The 21,372-nt window shown below is 42.5% G+C and overlaps 1 protein-coding gene across 1 annotated transcript; it reads right to left on the bottom strand.

The window, feature by feature from the left end:
* Positions 1–5,094: 5,094 nt before the first annotated feature.
* On the bottom strand, positions 5,095–21,087 carry LOC143279878 (uncharacterized). Its single transcript, XM_076584167.1, has 4 exons — positions 20,983–21,087; positions 18,230–18,325; positions 17,310–17,341; positions 5,095–16,621 (listed from the first exon to the last, which is right to left on the bottom strand). The coding sequence occupies exons 2-4, from the start codon at positions 18,312–18,314 to the stop codon at positions 12,881–12,883; spliced, it is 3,858 nt and encodes a 1,285-aa protein (XP_076440282.1). The 5' UTR covers positions 18,315–18,325; positions 20,983–21,087; the 3' UTR covers positions 5,095–12,880.
* Between the last annotated feature and the right edge of the window lie 285 nt (positions 21,088–21,372).

The following is a 21,372-nucleotide window of genomic DNA, read 5'->3' as shown; positions in this document are numbered from 1 at the left end:
TAAGTATACACGTCAGGAAAGCTCTGTGCGCGCGCGCATGTGTGTGTGTGTTCGTGTGTGTGTAGAGGATGAGGTATGTGTGTGTTTGCATGTGTACTGTAGGAGCAACGGAATATTGGAATGTGCGGGTGTACACACACACACACACACACGCACGCACGCACGCACGCACACGCACGCACGCACGCACGCACATACACACACACACACATATATATATATATGTCATCGTCAGGAAAAGGGATAGGCAAGATGTACGTGTAACAAAGACCATGTGCGGCGCCGAGTGTTGGACAGACCATCGCCTTGTAGTCTCGAAGCTGAATATTCGAATCCAGCCCAAGAGACGCCCCCAAGGCCAGAAGGCTCCAAAACGGCTTAACATCGCTAAGCTGAAAAACATCACCATCAAACAGTCCTTTGTGGAGCTGCTGGAAGATCGTCTGGAATCCGCCTCTCTGGACAACCAGAATGTGGAGTCTGACTGGAGGACCCTGCGTGAGCTGATCTATAGTACAGCTTCAGAGACCCTGGGACCCATGACCAGAAAGCACAAAGACTGGTTTGATGAAAACTGTGATGAAATCAAGCAGCTTCTGGATGAGAAACGCCGTCTGCATCAAGCCTACCTCAGCAACCCAAAGTCCACATCAAAAAAGGATGCGTACGATGCCATCCGCAGGACTGTTCAGCAAAAGTTACGCCAGATGCAGGATAAGTGGCTGAGTGACAAAGCTGATGAGATCCAGGGATATGCTGACAGGCACGATATGAAGAGGTTCTATGATGCCTTAAAAGAAGTCTACGGCCCCACATCCTCAGGATCATCCCCCCTCCTCAGTGCAGATGGGAATACCTTGATCACCGAGAAGGAGAAAATTATCGAACGCTGGGCTGAGCACTTCAACAGTGTCTTAAATCGCCCTTCCTTCATAAATGATGAAGCCATAGACCGTCTCCCACAAGTCCCCATCAACGAAACACTGGACGATCCGCCAACACCTCTTGAGACCCAGAAAGCAATCCATCTGCTATCCAGTGGCAAAGCACCTGGCTCAGACTCCATACCAGCAGAGGTCTACAACGATGGAGGCACTGTGCTGACTGAGAAGCTCCATCAGCTGTACTCACTCATGTGGAAAGAAGAGATGATCCCCCAGGATTTCAAAGATGCATCTATCATTCACTTGCACAAGCGAAAGGGGAACCGGCAAGCCTGTGATAACCATCGGGGCATTTCCTTGCTCTCCATCGCAGGCAAGATACTTGCCAGGATCCTACTAAACCGCCTCACAGCACACCTTGACCAAGGTCATTTGCCTGAGAGCCAATGTGGATTCCGGAAAGAGCGCGGAACCACCGACATGGTGTTTGCTGCAAGGCAGCTGCAAGAGAAATGTCAGGAGCAAAATGCTGCTCTGTTCTCCACCTATGTCAACCTCACCAAGGCCTTCGACACCGTGAGTAAAGAGGGACTGTGGAAGATCATGGCCAAGTACGGATGCCCTACCAGCCGCCGTGGCGAAGTGGTTAGCGTCGCGGACTGACGGCTGGGAGGACGCGGGTTCGAATCCCAGCGGAGGTGGGTTTTTCGGCCCGTGGCCGGCTCCTACCCAGAGTTGAGTGTGCTGTGGGCTTGAATGGGGAGACTGGGACCACACAGTCGAGTGTCATCCACTTCAAGGATGCGTCTTTGGGTGTGTTGCTCTAATTACCTGACCAACACTGCAAGTGTCTGTATCTCTCGGGCCTGGTTAACGCCGGGATATCATTATGACAGGAAGCGTAGAGTACAGCCTTGTCACGCAGTCCCAAACCAAAATGGACCTCCATAGCAACATCGTCATCATCATCGTCATCCTCCTCCCCCTTCATCGTCATCAATATAAACAAAATAGTCTCAAAGTCTGTGACCTTTCATGCCCTGCTCTCATGGTGACCTCAGTTTCGATACCCCTCCACTTCCGTGCTTTGGGTGAGTCCTGTCAATGTCGTCAGTGTCGGCAGATTCATGGGGGGGCTGTTGTTTGAGGGACGTGGTGGCGGTCTCCACTCTGGGAGAGACGCTCGCTCAGTCTGGCTCCGCGACTAAGCCATTATTGTCGTTAGTAGGGGGCTTAGTAGGTGGTGTCCTAAGTACGTTAAAACAGAACAGGCACCACTGAACACCACTGAAGTGACTCAGCAGCAGTGCAGGGTCTCCTCTGGTGTGTGGCCTCCAGGCGACCTAACATCGATGGTTCCCTGTGGACTGCCGACGCTGGGACTGCGACGGACGAACCCGGGTGTGGCCGTGTATGGGGGAATCTAAATGAGCGGCGTGGGAGTAATGCCACTGAAACGGCGCAGATGATGGGGCAGCAAAACAAAAAAACAAAAACAAAAAAAAAGTACGGATGCCCTCGGAAATTTATTTCCTTGGTCAGCCAATTCCATGAAGGCATGCAGGCTCGAGTCCAGGACAATGGCGAAACATCTGCTCCTTTTGCTGTCACAAATGGTGTCAAGCAAGGCTGCGTCCTGGCTCCAACGCTGTTCAGCCTCATGTTCTCTGCAATGCTTACTGATGCCTTCAGAGATGGCGATGTTGGAATCGACCTAAAGTATCGAACAGATGGCAAGCTAACTTGATGGCAATTAATAAACTTGATAATCATCAAAATATAACTTGCCTGAGGCAATGACACCGGTAGCCTGCTGTACTGTTGTGTTCTCCGTGAGAGCCGGATGCGATGTGCCAGCCAACTACAGAAGCAGTGAGGTAGCCTATGTGTCATCAGTCATGTACGCACAATCACTTCGTTCCACGTAGTACAAAGGGATTATTGGTTTGTTCCCTTCTTTTGCGAGTATGGGTCTGAGAGACCCACGAATTACGAATAAGGGTACTTAGTGTTTTCTCTTCTTTGGGGAGTATGGGTCTGTAAGACCCACAACGTAGGAATGCAGGTAAAAATTTTCACAATTACGTAACTGATTAACTAATCAGTTAAAGTGTACATTAATTTACTAAAATGATGCATATGTTGTGACAACAAAAGTCATGAAATTTCAAATTAATCGGACACCAAATATATTTTAAAGGCATTTTTTAAGGCAAAAATGGGTCTGTCAGACCCACAAAGTACGGTGAAGGTTAAACTGATCTTTCTCATCTTAAACATTACATTTTGAAATTATACTCAATACATAAAAAGCTTGGGTTTTTTTTTTGGGGGGGGGGGGGGTTAAGTGTATCACAAGTGAGTCTTGCCTCTCGTTTCTTCTTTGAAAGACAACCTTGGATGCGATTTCTTAAGAGAGGAGAGGTGGGGTTGTTTTTTTTGTGTTTTTTTTTTTTGGGGGGGGGGGGGGGGGGGGGTGGCGTGGCGTGCGCATTGTTTTTGTTCTTGTCTGTTTAAAGTGTTTTATATCATTAAACAAAATGATTTTCTCGTTAGTGGTTCAAATCTATAATATTCTTACACATATGCTCAAGCAGATTTTTATCTGGGGTTTCTCTTGCACATAAAGGAGGCTATTCCCTGGTTTTTAAGGAAACACTTCTAAAATTATATGCTTTGGAAACTTTCTCTGTTGCTGGAACCAGGTATCACAAGCATGATGTGTTCCAGTTGGTGGATCCCTTTTTGATTAAACATCAGTTTTCTCCGACACAGTTTTACTGATTTCTTTGATACCCTTTGAGGAACAATGGATGATTTAAACAGATGAAAAACACTCTGGATCTGGAGGGAAGAACTGATTTAAATCTTAGATGGTCTGAGTGAGACATGGGTGATTTGATCATTATAATGTTATTCTAACTTTTATTTTCAACACTTCGTTTGAGGGCTACAACTCCCACGTTCACTTGTATGTACAGTAATAGGCTTTTACGTGTACCATCATTTTTACCCTGCCATGTAGGCAGCCATACTCCGTTTTTTTGGGGGGTGCATGCTGGGCATGTTCTTGTTTCTATAACCCACTGACATGGAATCGCCCACTGACATGGATTACTAACCTGCGTTATTTGATCTTCTGCTTGCATTTTCACACAAAGGAAGTTCAGGCACTAGCAGGTCTACAGATATGTTGACCTGGGAGATCGGAAAAATACCCACCCCCATGCCCCTGTTATGAAAGAATGCAGTGTGATTTTCCTCTTACCATGACTGGGAGATGGAGAGACATACTTCTGCTGTCTAAAATGGAATTAAATTAATACAGGTATCATTTTTCTGCAACCAGCAGTTCAGGTGTATTTCATTGTTTTGATCCAATACTGTAAATTAACTTCCCTGTTTCATGACTAGCATGGTATTTAATATTTAACCTTTAAGTCAGGAAAGAAGTTACTGGTTTTGGAAATTATGCATGTTTGTAAAAGGCTTTGCTCCTTTCTGACTGTAACTCATTTTCTTGGGAAATAAGTAACTGTCAGAAAGGGAGACAAGAGATGATGTACTGTGTAACTTTCTGTCGCAAACAAATTTATGGGCTGCTCTTCCCAGGAAGTGGTGCCACAGTGCAGTTCCACACCTTTTTCTTTCTTTTCGGTCTGCAAAAGTATTGGTACTTTTATTATCATTGGCATCCATATGCACTTTTCTTGTTGCCAGGAGTTATTTTATGTGTGCTAAGTGCATGCTGCATGTGGGACCTTAGTTTGTCATCTCATCCAAAAGACTAGTATCCAGATCCCAACAAAAGAACACGTGGAGGGAATCAAACCCATGGACACTCATTTCCTAGTCTGAATCATTTCCACCTGGCCACTTGTGTATATGTGTGTGCCCATGCCTCTGTGCACTTGTTTGTGTGTTGGCAAGCACAAAGATTGAGAATTATGCTTGTTTGTCAGCAACATTCTATAATCTGTTCCACAAGTTATATAAAACAGCAAATATGTTTTGCCTTACAAACTGTTACCCTGTGGAAGCACCTTTATAAACTGGTTGTATTTGTGCATTAGTTGTCTTTTTTGGGGTGGGTGGGGGGGACAGGTATTGCTGCAATATCAATCTGGCTGTAGAACTTTGTTGTCCAACTATTTGCACACACGCACCCTCTCCCCAACACAATTAGGATCAAAACAAGTGTTCTGAAATATATTTGTATTAAAAAAAAAAAGGGTGGGGTGGGGGTGGGGTGTGGGGGGTAAAAAGAAAAAAAATCATACATCAACTGGATCAACTGTGTTGCTGCAATTTTTGATAATACATGAAATACAGTTTAATTTCTGTTACAATACAAGCAGTATCATTCATGCCAGCTATTCTGTTACAATACAAGCAGTATCATTCATGCCAGCTATCGCAATAGGTTTCTCACATGATTACCATTGATAAACACTACTTCAAGTTTCTCACATGACATCACTGACAGACATTATTAAAATATTTTGTACAGGGACAGGGAAGAAACAATTTCTGAAAATGGATCTTCTTCCAAAGCTTGCTAGGCATTCTCACTGCACACATTCATTACACAATGTTCTCACATACACAAACATAAACACTTTTAAACACCAACAACTTACTCAAGCACATTCTCACATCCACACTCCATATCATTCTTGATTCTAAACAATTCTCTGCAGTGTGCAAATGCTACAGTACCATCACAATTCACCACATAAAAACAATGTCAAACAGAATTTGTCAAGTTTTGTTCATTTGGAAAGACAGATAATACAGCAGTAATTACCATTTTCATTTCTGTGTTGACTGACAACAAAGTAACAGATAACATTCCCTCAATCAAGACAGCAGATGTCTTCAAACTACCAACTCTAAACAGAGCAAGACTGAACAGAACAAGTCTTTGTTGGTGAGACCAAAATCTTACCATGACACCATCTGCACCAAGACATGCTTGCATGCAGCATGTTTTTGCCATGACATGTCAGATGATTCCATCAAGAACAACTGTCTGAGGAGTGTATTTTTGCATGTCATGAAAAACAATCCCATTTTCATGACACTGTCTTCTGAAAAGCACCAGTTAGAAACCACAGGTGCAGAAATCAACAGCAAGGAGCAAGTGGTTAAGAAGGATTGGGCCTTTCAATCTCTGGGTCTTGGGTTCATAACTGGTCACAGCATCTGGCGGGTTAAGTGAGTGGATGACTTCTGATCTCCAAGGTAAACACATGTGCAGACCTGCAAATGTCCAATCCATTTTCATCTGTCTTTGCATGCAGATCAAATAGATATGATAAAGGTCCCGTAATCCATGCCAGTGTTCAGTCGGTAATGGAAACAATATACCCTGCATGCAAACTCCTTCCTCCAAAATCATGGATTGCTGCATAAACAGCAGGGTCAAAACGGGCATGCACATACAAGCCCACTCATACATGGCAGTGGAAGTGCGAGTTGCTGCCTACCAAATGCAGAGAAAAGACCACAACTAGACTGCTTGACATGATGACAGGCAACAATGGAGGGTCCACCTGAAGGAAGTGGAAACCAAAACAGCTGATAGAACTGTATCATGAATAAAGGATTTTCAGTCTAATATCATCTTAGATGAACAGACTATAAATAGATAAACAATAAACGATGAATAAAGGACCAAACTTTGTGGGATACACCCTCAATGCTTCACCAAGACACAATTCACAGGGCAAGCCCCTTACCTGTATTTTACTGGCCCTTGGGCAAGCCAGAATTTACCTGTTATTTCTGGTCAACCAGCTGCCCAGCTAATCATTCTTCAGCATTTGTGGGCTGCAGCTCCCATGTTAACTGCTTATATACATGTGTAGGAGTGAGATTTTACCCACATTACTATTATCACCACACCATGTAGGCAGCCCCACTCCATTTCCAGGGATGTGCATGCTGGGTATGATGATCTTGTTTTCGTAACCAACAAAACACTGTCATGGATTACAGGATCCTTAGGTTCGCATCTGATTTTCTGCATGTGTAAACATATGGAGGGGGTTTAGGTACTGGCAGATCTACCTGGAAGATGGCAAAACTCTCCATCCTTAACCCAAGTGCTATGACCAGGAATCAAACACAAGACCTGATTGAAAGTCCAAGGCTTTAACCAGTCAGCTGCTGCACCTGTCACTTGCTCAGCTAATCATCTCACAAAAATTCACAGTAAATTTAAAGTCATACACTATTTCCCTGTGAAGGCTTTATATATGTTTATTGCATACTACTGTTTCAATCACATTTCACAACACAGAAACACCATTGTCTAAATTGGTCTGGTGTAACAAATTAATAGCTGAAAAACGCAAATCCACTACAAATCCACTCTCAGTGAAAGCATGATTTTCTCTAGAAAATACCATTCATCAAAACGTTCGGACTTGGACCGCAGTGTGAGAATGTTTGATTCTATCATCTCTGCACACCTGACAAAAGTAATGCTTGTTCATTTGTTTTCTTCTTTTTTTTCACATTATGATTTTCTTTAATCAAAACATTTTCCTAACATACATATCAGCTCTCAACATCCCATTTAAAAAAGATGACTGAAACGTTTGACAAAGACTGAAACAGAGATTAGGGACATGGGCGAGGTTCACTCTCCACCATGATCAATCTCACATCAGCTTGTGAAAGCTGGCCAACTTTTCAGTGTGCTTTCCATTCTGCTGACAAGTTCATCCACCTGTGGAAAAAGAATTCCCCATTTGTTGTTACCCCTCCACCTGCCCCCCTCTTCCCAATAACTTTCAATCTGCAGCCGTAACTTCTGGAACAATCATCACATTTTTACATTTTTCTGTTACAAAAATAGAACAACAGGCATGAAAAGCTCCCCAAAGTACAGAAAAAAAAGAACTTACAAAATTGTCATAAAGAAACAATAATTAATATGCTATCAGAAGAAAAAAAAAATAATGTAAAGAATAATCAAAAGAAAAAGAAATAAAAAGGCGTCCACATACATCTTTCCATGAGAAACAAAAAAAGTGCTATTAACAAGTCTTCATTTCCATTTTTTCTCACACTATTTTTATCACACTGCACATCCTTTTACAATCAGGTGAAACTGACAGCTTATGTACTAGAATGTCTTACCTTGCCAACTTCACATCAAAAATGATTTTCCCCTTTTCAACTGAAGGTCAGTCTGGTTCCAGATCAAGACCTTTGTGTTCACAACAGCACCTTTTCACCTTCTTGGTCCCCTAGGTTTGAGCTGGCTCAAGAGATTCCCAGATGGAAGATGACAGCATTATCTTTGTTGCTTAAATAGCCCAGCACACCATACAGGGCCATATCAAAGGCTTGCAAATATCAATTCTATGGAACCTGGAGAAAAAAAAACTAGAAAAAAGAAAATTAGGCACAAGTAGGCATGATGTTTGTGCACATAAATGCTTGTCCAAAGACAAGCCTCTGGAGTTGACAATTCCATCAATTTTTCTCCAGAGGATTGATGAACATGGACATAATCAAACATAAATAATAATACACAAAGTTATGTCATAATTATATACAATAACACTAACAGGCATACTAAACCAAAAACTCCCAGATGCAAAAAAAGAACATTTTTACTGCACAGCAAAAGTAAACCCAATTTATACATTTTTTAAATGAAATAGAAAAAAAAATCAAGGCTTTCTAGAAAGAAAAAAAAAATACAGGCAAATGGACCAGCAAGGCAGAAGGCAAGAAAGGAAAAGACAAGACAAGGAAACAAAACAAGCCAGAATCAAAAAGAGTGATAGAAAAGAGGAAACTTCTAGCACAGATATCCAGAAGCAGGGATACTGTTTGTACTGACAGAGCCCCTAACATACCCATTGAGTTAAACTGACAGCTAGTCAGAATTTCTGGAACATAGTCTGCAAGACATCAGTTTGTTGTTGATCATTTATCACCAACTCTTTACTGCTAGCTTCACGTTCCATTGACTGCTAAGATCATATGTAAACTGCTGTCTCAAGATAAAAACCTGATTCGCCACAATCTTCTCGCATGTAACATGGAATGATATTTAAATCAAACATGTTGGTTTTGTGCCCTAATGGCTTCTATAATAGTACAAAAACATACACACACACTTAAATTTTAAAGAATTACAAAATCTTCACAGAGGACATAGAGGCACATAAAAAAACAACAAGAATTATTACAGTATTGTACACAGATTATGGAAAATGAGACTTGGCATGTATAAAAAAAAAAAAATTAAAAAAAGAAGAAAAAAAAAAGGAAAAGAAAAAAATATCACACTGCATACATGTTTCTTCAGCAAACAAAACATAAAAACTGGATTTCACATTTTCAGTTAATACATCAGCACAGTTGTTTTTAGCACAACACATATTTTTAAAAGTGGAATCCAATAATTGAATAAACGCATGAACAAATTGAAGCAACACCTGTACAAAAACTCTGAAAATTTTCAGTTGTAAACACTAATATCAGTAAAGCAGATTGGCTGGCCAGCAAACTAATGAAACAAATCCCTAAAGAAACTGGAATGTAAATTGATTCAACTGTTAAAATATATCATCTTGAGGAATGACTTGACTGTACATTTCACTATGACAGTATGAGTATCATGGAAGTCATCTTTCTTCAGCTCCACATCTTTAATTCTTAACAGTGATTCAGTGATTCACTTAGCTGATATTAATTTTTATTATTGCTTTTTGTTCATTTTACATTACTGATACAACAAAAAAAACACAAAGTGTAAGATGTTCAGCTCTAGGTTTGATTTTTCATAGTTTCTATCAGCCCTATCTTTTCTAAAAGATTTTTATGTAGTTTGTTTTTGTTGTTTTTAAATAAAGTTTCTATCCTATATCATAGTATATGATAAAGTTGGTTTGTTTTTTTTTTATTGCATATGATGAACTGATAAAGTCACAGGATGAATATCTTTAAGAATAATAATAAATAAATAAATAAAAATGCTAGCCATGCACACATGCTGGAGTCTTCATCAGTGGGTCATGGTAAAGTATATGTAATTAAAAGAATATCTATAGAGCTCTTTTAAACCCCTTAAACTAAGTTAAAGCCCTTTACATTACAGTAAGCTGAAAAAAAGATCAGTCGAACACACAGCACACACACACATATGTGCACACATACACATACATTTATATCGATAACTATAAGCAAGTGTAGAAGAAATAATTGTAGATCCACAGAATACAATCCTGAAATGGAGTGCCTGAATTATGTAAGTGGACTGGCTTTCCCTACAACCCCCCTCCCAAAGACTGAAAGTGCCTTTCATGGCAAGTGTCACAAATTCATGTCACCAACCTTCAAATTCAATGTCAGTTGTTCCCACGAATTTAAATTAAAATTAATATAAATAATATACTGAGAAAAAGACTGTCAATCCATCTGTGACCATGATTTTTCGTTCTTTGGTTAACTTATCATTTGATTATCCAAAAAATCTATACCTTTTGCTAGTTTGTTGTTGTTGCTGTTGTTTTGTTTGTTGTTTTTGTTTTGTTTTACTCTCCTTCTTATTACAGTAAGATCATGATAATGCTTTCATCCATGTCTTGCAAGGAATAAGATTATAGTTTTTACAAAATTAAAAAATAATAATAATAATGACCTTATACAGTGAAGCCTGAAGGTCACAACTTACTTCCAACACTAGAATATATACTTATACAGTGGTAATTAATATTTTCATCCTCCACATTACTGTGAACACATATTTTTTCAACAGCCAAAAAATAATCAAAAAACAAAACAATGTTTAATCATCCTCCACTATGCCTCACACACAGAAGCTTTTAAATCAAAATACATGCACAAGAGCCAGGAATATGCATTAACACAAAATAGAGACCCACAGCAACTACTCTGAGACTTTGTTAGTTTTAATGAAACTAAAAAATTTTTTGCATTATTTTGAAAGTTCTTCATAAAAAGCTGCTTCAAAACTTGTTCAAGTGGTTTATGATAAAGTTCCATTTACATCATCATACATGTATACAGGAGAGACCATTTCTTTTATTGTCCATCACAACCTTGTCCAGGTCAACGATACAGGTTACAACAAAAGCACACTCAGGGAGAAGCAGGTCCCTGAAGCTTCCTGTGACCATGAAGTAAAAAAAAAAAAAAATAAAAAAAAATAAAATAAATAAAAAACCAATCAACTTACTGACACACAAAAAGAGAGAAAGAGGAGGAAGAGAAAAGGGTGGAGAGATATAAGTGGGGAGAGACAGGAGGGTAGAGAAAGTGTCTAAAAGAGGTAGAGAAAGAGGCAGCCAGAGAAAGACAGAAGAGAAAGGCCAGACATTTAATGATTGATGCTACATTCTGAAATGACCACTGTGACAGTGATTACACTGATGGGACAGCCTGACCAGTGGGCAGTATATATGGATGAACAACAGCCAAACCACCTCAAGAGCAGTGGAGGATCATTGCACAGACACTCTGCACACCATCTCATCAGAGATTTGGATATTACAAAGGAAAACCAACACTGGATAACAGTGCTGTGGACATGACACACCCATTTTTTACACAGCTCCACAACAAGGTTTACATAATGCCAGTCAAGACCAACCTATCTCATTTAAATGCCAGCCAAACAAGAACTCAAAATTGTGCAACAACTGTATAATATGGAATACATCCTTATGTTTATTACTGGCCCTTACCACCACTCCCCCACCCCCACCCCCTACCACCACCACCCAAAAAACACACAAAAAAACAATGACAGTACTTGTCCATTATTTCCTATCTTTCTTACCACAAGCAGATTGTGTCAATAAGATAAAACAAAATCGTCTTTTCTGTCAACTTTTTTTTTCAGATCCAGCAGTTCAAATACATACATGTACTGCAGTATAAGATAGGTAATACATTTCAATACATTTTGGAACAATTCCAAAAACTGAGAAGTCCCTACCTTGTCTGTAAAGATCAAAGTGTTTTTTTCTTAGCCCAAATTAGCACTGTTTCTTTCTAAATTCTATCTACAGTCTTCCTTTTCAGAGTTATCCAACACAATAAACACTGTGACAATAACACAGGCAGCATCAGTGAGTAGAACACAAAACTTACTGCACAAAACATAGATCCTTTTAATGTGTGCTGCACTTTTCACCATGTTGACACTGATATAAGTTACAAGCTGGAGCACTACAACTAAGGTCAATGGGAGCAAAATCATGCTGACTTTGCAAAGAGGAGGATGATTCTCTCCACCACTGGCATACCCCTTGGACTTGAGAGCATCAACAATTTTCTGCATAGATTGTAACAATGTGTTAACTTCATGTTAGTCTCAGGTGCAGGATATTCATAATGCCAAAACTTGCAGTAATTCGACAACAGTCCTTGTTTGTTCATTTTACACAGGAAAGGCATGGAAGAGTCAAGATCGAGATCAAGTGCTGGTCTTAATTGTTGTGATGAAACTGCTCCTTTGTAGTTTCCGAGTTCCATGTTTACAGTCAAATGGAATGTACCACTAACACAATCTGAAAATGAAAAATGTCAGGGTGACTTGCACTGTTCTGATTCTCCTGCAACAACCTGGCTATCTGAGCTTACCTCCTTCTCAGACTCAACAACACACATGATGGAGGGCACAAAATGCGGCACTGACACACAGGCTCCTCCCATTAGTTCTATGTACACACACACGCAGATTGAAGGTGGAGCACAGGGAAGGAGAAAATGTGTAGACTCCACGCAATGCCAATAAGTCTCCTCAGTATCTAACAGGTTTCTCTGTGAGCATACTGCACTCTCTTCACACCTTCCCCCCAATGCCCTCCCCCCAATACACACATACACACCCTCCACCCCAGTGTCACGGTAACAGGTGTCTCTGCCAGCAGACTGGACTGTCTCCACACATCCTCCTTACACACACACACATACACACACACCTGCCCTTCCACCCAAGTCCTCTACACACACTGATCATCATAAGGATTGAGCGTCACCATGGTGGCACTGTTGTCTCCAGCGTGGGCAGAGGTCAAGTGCTGGTGCACTAAAGCGTCATCACAGGTCATCCAGCCGCACACAGTGCACTGCATCACCTGCCCCGCCCCGTCGCTCTCCCACTGGCTGCCGTGCACCGTGGCCGCGTGTTCCTCCAGGCACCGCCCCATGTAGGTGCTGAAGTCGCAGTGGATGTTCTTGCACACCGACACGCGCGACATCTTCTTCCTCTTGAAGGCCACCACGTCGCGAATGACGATGGGCTGAGAGGGGTGCACGGCCAGGTGGTGAGCCTTCATCCTGCTGATGGAGTTGGAGTAGCAGTACCGGTCACAGTACAGACACAGATACTGCCCCTCCGGTTCTGAACTCGGAGGAGGAGACCTACCGGTGATTTTCTTCTCTCTCTTAACAATAATCTTATTCTCTTGGGGTTTCAGGTTCGCCCTTCGCTGGAACTTGATGGGCGCTGGGGAGTAGTCCGGGTCCAGGTAGAGGTGTGGGTACTTGCCGTGGCACTGGCGGTAGTGACTGACCACATCTGCTTCGTTGTAGCGGTACAGGGGGCAGTCCAGCAACGGGCAGACGAAGAAGCGGCACTTGAGGTGCAGCGAGCTGTGGTACAGGCTCCGGAAGCTGAACACCACGTGCTGGTTGTGACGCGACTTCATGTGCAGTTTGAGGGACCGCAGTGTGTCAGTCTCAAAGCCGCACAAAAAACACTGCACACTCCCCAAGGGTTTTCTCTTGTACTTGGTGGCACTGCTGAAAGACTGGTGCTTGCCTTTCCGGCCAACACGGTAAGAAGTCTTCAAAAGCATCACACCATCTTTCTTGGTCCCACTTCTAGCCTTTCTCTGCCCTCCTCTCTGGTTCTGGGGGAAGGGTTCTCTGTCACTGTCTTTGGGAAAAGCAGCAGAAACTGACTGTGCTTCATCCGAATCATCAGAATCAATGCCATTGGGGTCACTTATGTACAGCTGGGGAACTCCATCACTCAGGAATGTTTTGCATGGTGGATTGGCTTCAGCAGTGGAAGACGAGGACCGAAGGCCAGTGCTGGTGGCAATGTGCTCAGAGGACTCACCACCCACAAACTGCAATCTGTCAACATCTTCCTCATCATGCGTGATATCGGGAGGCCCTAAGTCCTCCTCCTCCTCACTGTTCAAAACCACACTTCTGTCACCGTTCTCACCTGTGTCTTCACAGCTAGCCGGGGTACCGTTGCCAAGGAGACAGACCTCTCCATCATCATACAGGATATCATCTCGCTGGCTGTCACCCTGACCTTGGGCCGGAAGGCAAACGAGGCTGTGGACGTCATGTTCCTCTTTTGTCTTCCCCTCCCACGTGCACCACCTACAGAAGAAAACATAAGATCTCTTCCTGTTGCGGTGAGCTTTGACATCTCTCATGACTAGGCACTTGGTGCTGTGGCATTGTAAGACATGGCGTTTAGTTTGCTTTTTACTCCATGTAAACTGGCACTGGCAATAGATACAGGAAAACTGGTCATAGCTTACCTGGGAGTGGGCAGCCGCAGCTGCCGACGATGATCCTGACACAGGAGGGGAGGTCAAGGCCGTCTGAGTCTCCTCGGCGACATGGATGGTGGCTTCCAGGCATTTCTTCAGGTGACTGGCCACATCAGCCGTCTCCGATGCCAGCCAGGGTGTGCACTCCTGGGAGTGGCTCAAATAGGTCTGGCCAGAGGAGGAGCGGAAGATGCAGTCAGAGCGTGCGCACATGAACACCCGACTGCTGGTGCCACCCACCCCCACCAGGCACTTGCCCTTGTGACGGTTCAGAATGTGATTGCGCAGAGGCGGCAGGTTGCGTGAGCTGTAGCTGCAGTGGAAACACTTGAGCACAGTCACATCCTTGGACTGGTTCCGGGGCGTGGGGAAGCGAACCCTGATGGGCACAGACGGGTCCTCTGCCTCCACCGGCTCCTGCTTCACCAGCACTGGGGGCTCCTCGGACTCGGCCCTGTCAGAGGACTCCACATGGGCAGATGCTGCTTTGCCAGTCTCCGTGGTTCCTTCACTCTCCATCGTCTGGTCAGTACTGCTGGCGCTGGTTGCAGGAGGGGTGGACATGCTCCCCTCAGACTTGATGAGGGCCACGTAGCGATGAGGCTTCCCACTGTGCTGAAGGACGGAGTGCTCCTTGATCCCGCTCTGAGACGTGCTGGTGAAGGTGCAGTAGCCACAGCTCCAATACAAATTGGAACGCATCTGTTGCATGGCGCCGGCTCCAACGCTGTTGGCGTAGAACGGGGGAGGGGGAGGGGTAGGGGAGGGGCTGGCCTGAGGGGTGGTCACGCTGACAGGCTGCGAGTTACCCGCCACTGGAACGTCAGGGGCCAAGGTTGGGGGCAAGGTGGAGGCAGAGAACACCTGAGTGATGACCGGCTGACCCCCGTTGAGGGCAGAGGACTGGGTGACGGCTGACATGGGCTGGCTGACCAGACTGGACACCAGGCTGGACGCTGGAGGTCCGGGGTCAGGGGGGCAAGGCAGGACCATGGTGGAGGAGGAGGAGGCACTGCTCGGCTTGCTGCTGCTGCTGCTGCTGCCGCTGCCGCTTGATTCTTGAGACGCCCCTGACCCTCCTTCCTCATCCCCAACCCTCTCCTTCAACTCTTCCACATGGACGTCAAACAGATCAAAGTCTGCAGAATAGCTCTTCTGCACCTTGTCCTTGCTCACCTCACTGCGGCGGACTTTGCCAGACGGCTGATACCCTGTGTCCCCGTCATCCTGGGGCGGGTCTTTCCTCTTCCCACGCTGGTCCAGCTGCACCTCTGAAGGGTTGTGGATGCGTAGGTAGTCAGACAGGAGGGTGCAGTACTGGGTGATGGCAGCCGTCTCCTGGAAGCCGGGGTGGGTGTGGGTGGAGTGGTGGATGACGTCCGCCCTGGAGAAAGACTGGTAGCGGCAGTACTTGCAATGGAAGCGGTGCTCCATGACGTGCTGCATCAGGAAGCTCTTGCTGGTGGTGGAGTAGTTGCAGAAGTTACACCAGTAGTAGCTGATGTCCACTGATGACACCAGCCGCCCCTCCTTGTTCAGGAACTTGGTCTGCGAGGACACGGCGCACACCATCTCATGCTCCTGCACCCTGAAGATCTTCTCCCCTTCCTCGCAGCCCACCTTGGACTCCATCAGTGCCAGACTGAAGTGGGACTTGTCTCTCTCCTGAATGGCACAACGGCGCGTGGGACTCTTGGGTCGCATCAGCTGACCCAGCTGGGTTGGCAGTATCTTGTGGTCTGACACGAGACTGGCTCGACTGCCGCTCCCTGAGACACGACCCTGCGTCAACGGACCTGTGGGAAAGGTCAAACTGTGGCCCACAGCAGGGAACACAGAGTCTTTTGATCGACTCCCGTCCAGGGCCGGACGACCTCGCCTCGATTGTGGTTTATAGCCCTGAGCGTCATTCTTTGCCAACACGCTCTCATTGTTTTTCAGCACGTTTTCAATCACGCTGGTGACATCTTGAGGAGTGGTGCTTGAGTTCAAGTCTTTGATCTTCAGCAGCTCTGAGCGTATGGCCGAGGAGGATCCTGTCCATTCTGCGGCACTCTGAGAGGAAGTCACCACCTGAGGCGAGTGGAAGGAGCGCAGAAGTCCGGCAGTGACAGTGCTGGGCACCAGACTCTGGTCATATTCTGGGTCTTCCACCTCAAACTTCACCTGAAGACAGCATACACCATGCTGAAAAGGCTGTCATCTAAACATGGGAGGTCATGTTTCAGTGGAAAATACTCACTGTTTTTGTCTGAAAATGTTCATTACACTATCCTCTATCACTTGAAAAATGATTCATTCTCTGAAAGCAAGCATTCATCCACCTCTTATCAATTATGTTTACAATGAACTTTAAAAAAACAAGTGTATCAGATAGATCTTTAAGCATCTCAAACAGAATAAAGAGTTCATTTAAATTAAAGTCTATAAGACTAATGTTTGACTTAATCAACTACTTAAAACAGTTAAATGTTCCAGATCTATTACCCTGTTATCAACTTTGAAAACAGCATTTGACTCTTTAACTTGGATTGTTATTTTCACAGTTTTGAAAGCTTTGGACAATATTTATCAACGAATTAGAACTTTCAAAAAAGAAAACTCAAAATCAGCCATTATCATATTCATCAAATAGCAATAACATATACCATGTAAACGCATTTATGTAACATTGTAAGCAATATTTTTATCCAACTTATTTAGATTGAATGCCTACTCCTGATACTGCTGCCTTTTTTTTTTCTTTGAGTTGGTGGAAGAGGGTTGTTTTTGACGCTATCTTCTTTTTAAAAAAAAAATCAATTATTTCTAACTTGCATATTTATTTCCTTTGAAATATACTGATTCTACGTACCTGTATACCAGTAAGTTCCGGTGGTTCTGTACCTGCATAAACAAGATAAACAATGAAAAATTAATTACACGAACTGTCCATCATCACAAGCACTTGTGAGCACTATCACTTCAAATTTCAATGCATCTCAAATAATGTATCAAATAACACACATAATTATGTTATAGCTCCTGAGGGTCATGTGAGTGCCACATGAAACACCTCCTATCAGTGCAAACACTACATGTAGCATTCCTTCATCTGAAACTTTCTTATCCCCAGAACGGTATATAGCGTTTGCCTGGAGAGTGTTAACAGACTAACATTTGTCAGTCATTGTTAGTCACACCCAAAAAACTTGTTCAACAGTTTCAGATAAGACAGATCTATTAATCAATACAAAAGCATTCAACAATTCAGTCAACAGCACACATTTTGCATACAAAAACACACTAAAATAGTCTGTATTTGTGTATTGCTGCTCTTTGCAACAGCCAGTATGTAGATAAATGAACATATTATTTTAGAATCTTAACTCCTTTTTCCCCTTTAAGAATGACACAAAGAATGAAAGCATGACAAAGAAATATTTACACAATTATACTTACAAGTTACATACATGCATAACATAATAAAATATTATCAATATCAAAGCCCCAAAAATGAAACACTTGCTGACAGTGACAAGTGTATCTTAGGTCCACTACAGAAAATTATCAATGGAAATAATCTTCCAAAGAACACATTTTAACAAACATAACTACTATAACTACTACAACAGTGTCAAAAGTTAGCTGTGTGTTAGCAAACAATACTTATCTTTTCTAGCAACTGATTGGTGCACATGAGTCACAACAAACAGCAGTTAAAATCAATCAAATAAATCAAAATCCATATCAAATGCACACAAATGACAGACAAGAATTTGAAATGTATCTTACCGTTTGTGTCAGCAGTAGGATCATCGTTAGTGTACATCTTCACGTAATCTCTGATGTCCACTCCGCCTTTCTGATTTTCACTCATTTTTTTCAGCACTGCACGCATCAAATTCAAAATATCACACGATGAGGCAAAGATACATATTTTAATTACCAGTAAAATTCAGATTTTAATTCCAAGTAAAATCACTAAAAATTCCAAAAGAAGACCTTTTGGGGGTAGGGTTGCCACTTTCAAATTCTGTTTGAGAAAGAGGTACCCATTTTTTGCTGACCTCATAGAAGTGAAACCACAAGTTTACCCTAATTCTTTTGCATTATCCAAGAAATCAGCAATGCTCAGCTAAGTTCATTTGTGATCTTTAGATCTGCATTCCATGCTGTTAAATGTTTTACAAGTTTTTGTGACTGTCTTCCACCTCCTCCAACCTTTCCCTCTTCTTTGAAAATGGCAGAGCAACATTTATAACATAATTTTCTATGTCAGTATGCCCGAGTTTAAGTGCAAAATACTCAGAGACTGCAATAAATGATCAACATGTAACTTACAGCATTTTAAAAGTAAAATAGTCTATGACTATGAATAAGAAAATGGCAACAGGCTAAGATATAAAACAAAATGTTTGTTTTTGTGTTGCATTTTTCATTACAAAGAGGTTTTCACCGATGCCACAGACCTCTGACAAAGACTGGCCAGAGTAAGCTGTGGGCTCGTATGTTAAGGCTGTTATACAGCTAAGTCTCTTTCACCCACCAAAGAGACAGATCTATGTGTCTAAATCTGTGAGTGTTTCTAAAGCTGTGTTCAAACATATGCATTAAAGATCCTTTAACACATGTCAGTTTTGTTAGGTTATGGAAACAAGAACAAACCCAGTGTGCACATCCCCCAAAAAACTATGTGAAACTGTCCACATGGTGGATAAAAAAAAAAGTCATTCATAAGTGAATGTGGGGAGTTGGGGCCCACAGATGCTGAAGATGAAGTGTCCACAAATTCATGAAGGGTACTGACAAATGGACACAGCAATATATCACTGTCCTTTTTCAGAGGAAGTGCTCTCAGTCTGGCTCGTTGGCTAGGCAAGCAAATGACTCACTGTCATCATCAGTTGGTGGATGAGTGGCAGATGTTTAATTTTAGTTCAGTTGACCAGACTGACACAGACCAAGTCAACAGGGCTGAAAGCATGCCAGAAACAAAGCCATTCAAATTAAAACTCAAACAAAACACAAAATAATTTCTAGACATAATGAGACAAGACAAAACCAAAATTGAAATTACTTATCAGTTATCTTAAAAACATGTTTTTCAACTAGTTTGAGAATAGAATAAAATGAAAATGTCCCCTGCCTTAGTTTTATAACTACTGCTTCATGCTGGTCAGGAGAGGTCTTTATCAACTTGAGTTAACTGCTTGTACTTGTCAGAAGAACACCAAGTGTTCCATAAGATGACATTCAATACCTGAAGACCCCAAAACACAAGGCTGCACCATGAATCTTTTTCATCTTTCTAATGGGAAACTAAAGTCTTTTTTGTTTGTTTTTTTTCTAAAGGGCCTGCACATAGTAGTCTTCAATCAATAGCATTAAATTCTGCTCAATGTAGATGATATGGAAGAGTTTGCTGTTTATTCCTCCTGTAAAATATATTTTTTCTTTTATTCAGGTGAACCTTCTGAGACTGAGGTCTGTATTCTATGAGGCATATAATACGATTCTGAAATTAATGGTCTTTTTTTGTTGAAGGTTCTTCTGTGCAGGCATTAAACACAATATACATTGCACAGGACCTAGCCTTTTCATCACATCACCACATCCTTCCCTTGAGTAAGAATTTGAAACATCTTCCCACAGAAGTGGTGCAAGACTCATCAACAGGCATCTGCCCACCTATAACTAGCCTGCCTTTTTAACACGCTCGACGCTCCACGAATAAAAGAAACGACAATAACTACTGAAACTTGGGAGTTGAGCGACGCCGAGATCTGGTACGTGTCTGTAGCAGACGACATTCTGAAAAGCACATTGAATAGCCTCCCTTGATTTGCAAAGTTCTTTCGCATGCACAACACATCTGAACAAAATTACAAAAGTAACAGTACTTTTTCTGTTTGGAATCGATATTAATATGTATCAGCAACAGAACAATATGTGAACTGTTGAGCTAAACATTACGCCTGCAAAGAATCTGAAAGCAAACTCTTCCTTATTTATTTGCTCGGGTTAGCCGTTCTGAAAAGTTTGTTAGTTTCTGGTCATGTGTGACGATAAAAAATTAAAATACGTTATCTGTACAAGTTTGTACATTTGATCATCGATAAAATTCTTATAGTATGGTCACCTGTGTTACGTGTGTGCACTACATTAGTGTGCTTGGTCTAGAACTTGATAAATAAGCTTAAAATCAATTCACAATCCGACTGTCACATTTCAAAATGGCGACCAACATAATGATGAGTTCGACGCAGGCCTCGCTGACGTTTGATTAAGCTAAAAACCATGTCTATGGTACTTGTCAACAAACAACTATATCATATATGATTTAAGAACTCGACGAGCATGCTAACTTCAAATGGAATGAAAATGGCTTGGCGAACACACGACTGTACCAAGCTTTGGCGGGTTATTCTTCCAGGAGGGTGAAGGCCGCGCATAACTTCCGCGAACGTCTGACTAAATAAATGGTATAAACATCACAACATCCAAAACAACGTCTCCACTAGGCTGCATTGGGATAATGGCCGTACCTGTTCACCGTTCTGCATTCCAATTACCAAAGAATTACAAGTACATTGCCGCTGATTCGGAAACAAATAGTCGTCAAGTCCGTCGACAGACTACGTCCAGTCTGAGCGCGACGCAGCTATAAATGACGTCATATCGAAACGGTTCATGCGTTGTAACGTCATCCATGATTAGACTTGGCTGACACCGGGCCGAGGTTTGGCAATCACTCGATAAGCTTATAGGTGCTGCTGTCCCTGTTTTCCAAATCCAAGTTTGGGACTGTCAGTTTACACATCACACTGAATAACCTTTTATTGTCAGTTGATATAAAGACTTTTTAATTGTCTATGGTACTTGAATCAGTGACAAAGTTACCAACTGAGTCAAGTTTTTAACCAGTGCACACGTGA

The sequence above is a fragment of the Babylonia areolata genome, chromosome 3 (genome assembly GCF_041734735.1).
Source record: "Babylonia areolata isolate BAREFJ2019XMU chromosome 3, ASM4173473v1, whole genome shotgun sequence".
NCBI lineage: Eukaryota > Metazoa > Mollusca > Gastropoda > Neogastropoda > Buccinidae > Babylonia > Babylonia areolata.
Note: the sequence above shows the minus strand (reverse complement) of the source record. Positions and strands in the feature narration are given on the sequence as shown.

What these genes read in the sequence shown, in the direction of transcription:
- LOC143279878 (XM_076584167.1), bottom strand. Translation starts at nt 18,314, where the DNA reads ATGAGTGAAAATCAGAAAGGCGGAGTGGACATCAGAGATTACGTGAAG. An exon ending in TCCTACTGCTGACACAAACG is followed by an intron (nt 17,342 to 18,229) that starts GTAAGATACATT and finishes TTGTTTATGCAG; the next exon opens with GTACAGAACCACCGGAACTT. An exon ending in CGGAACTTACTGGTATACAG is followed by an intron (nt 16,622 to 17,309) that starts GTACGTAGAATC and finishes TGCTGTCTTCAG; the next exon opens with GTGAAGTTTGAGGTGGAAGA.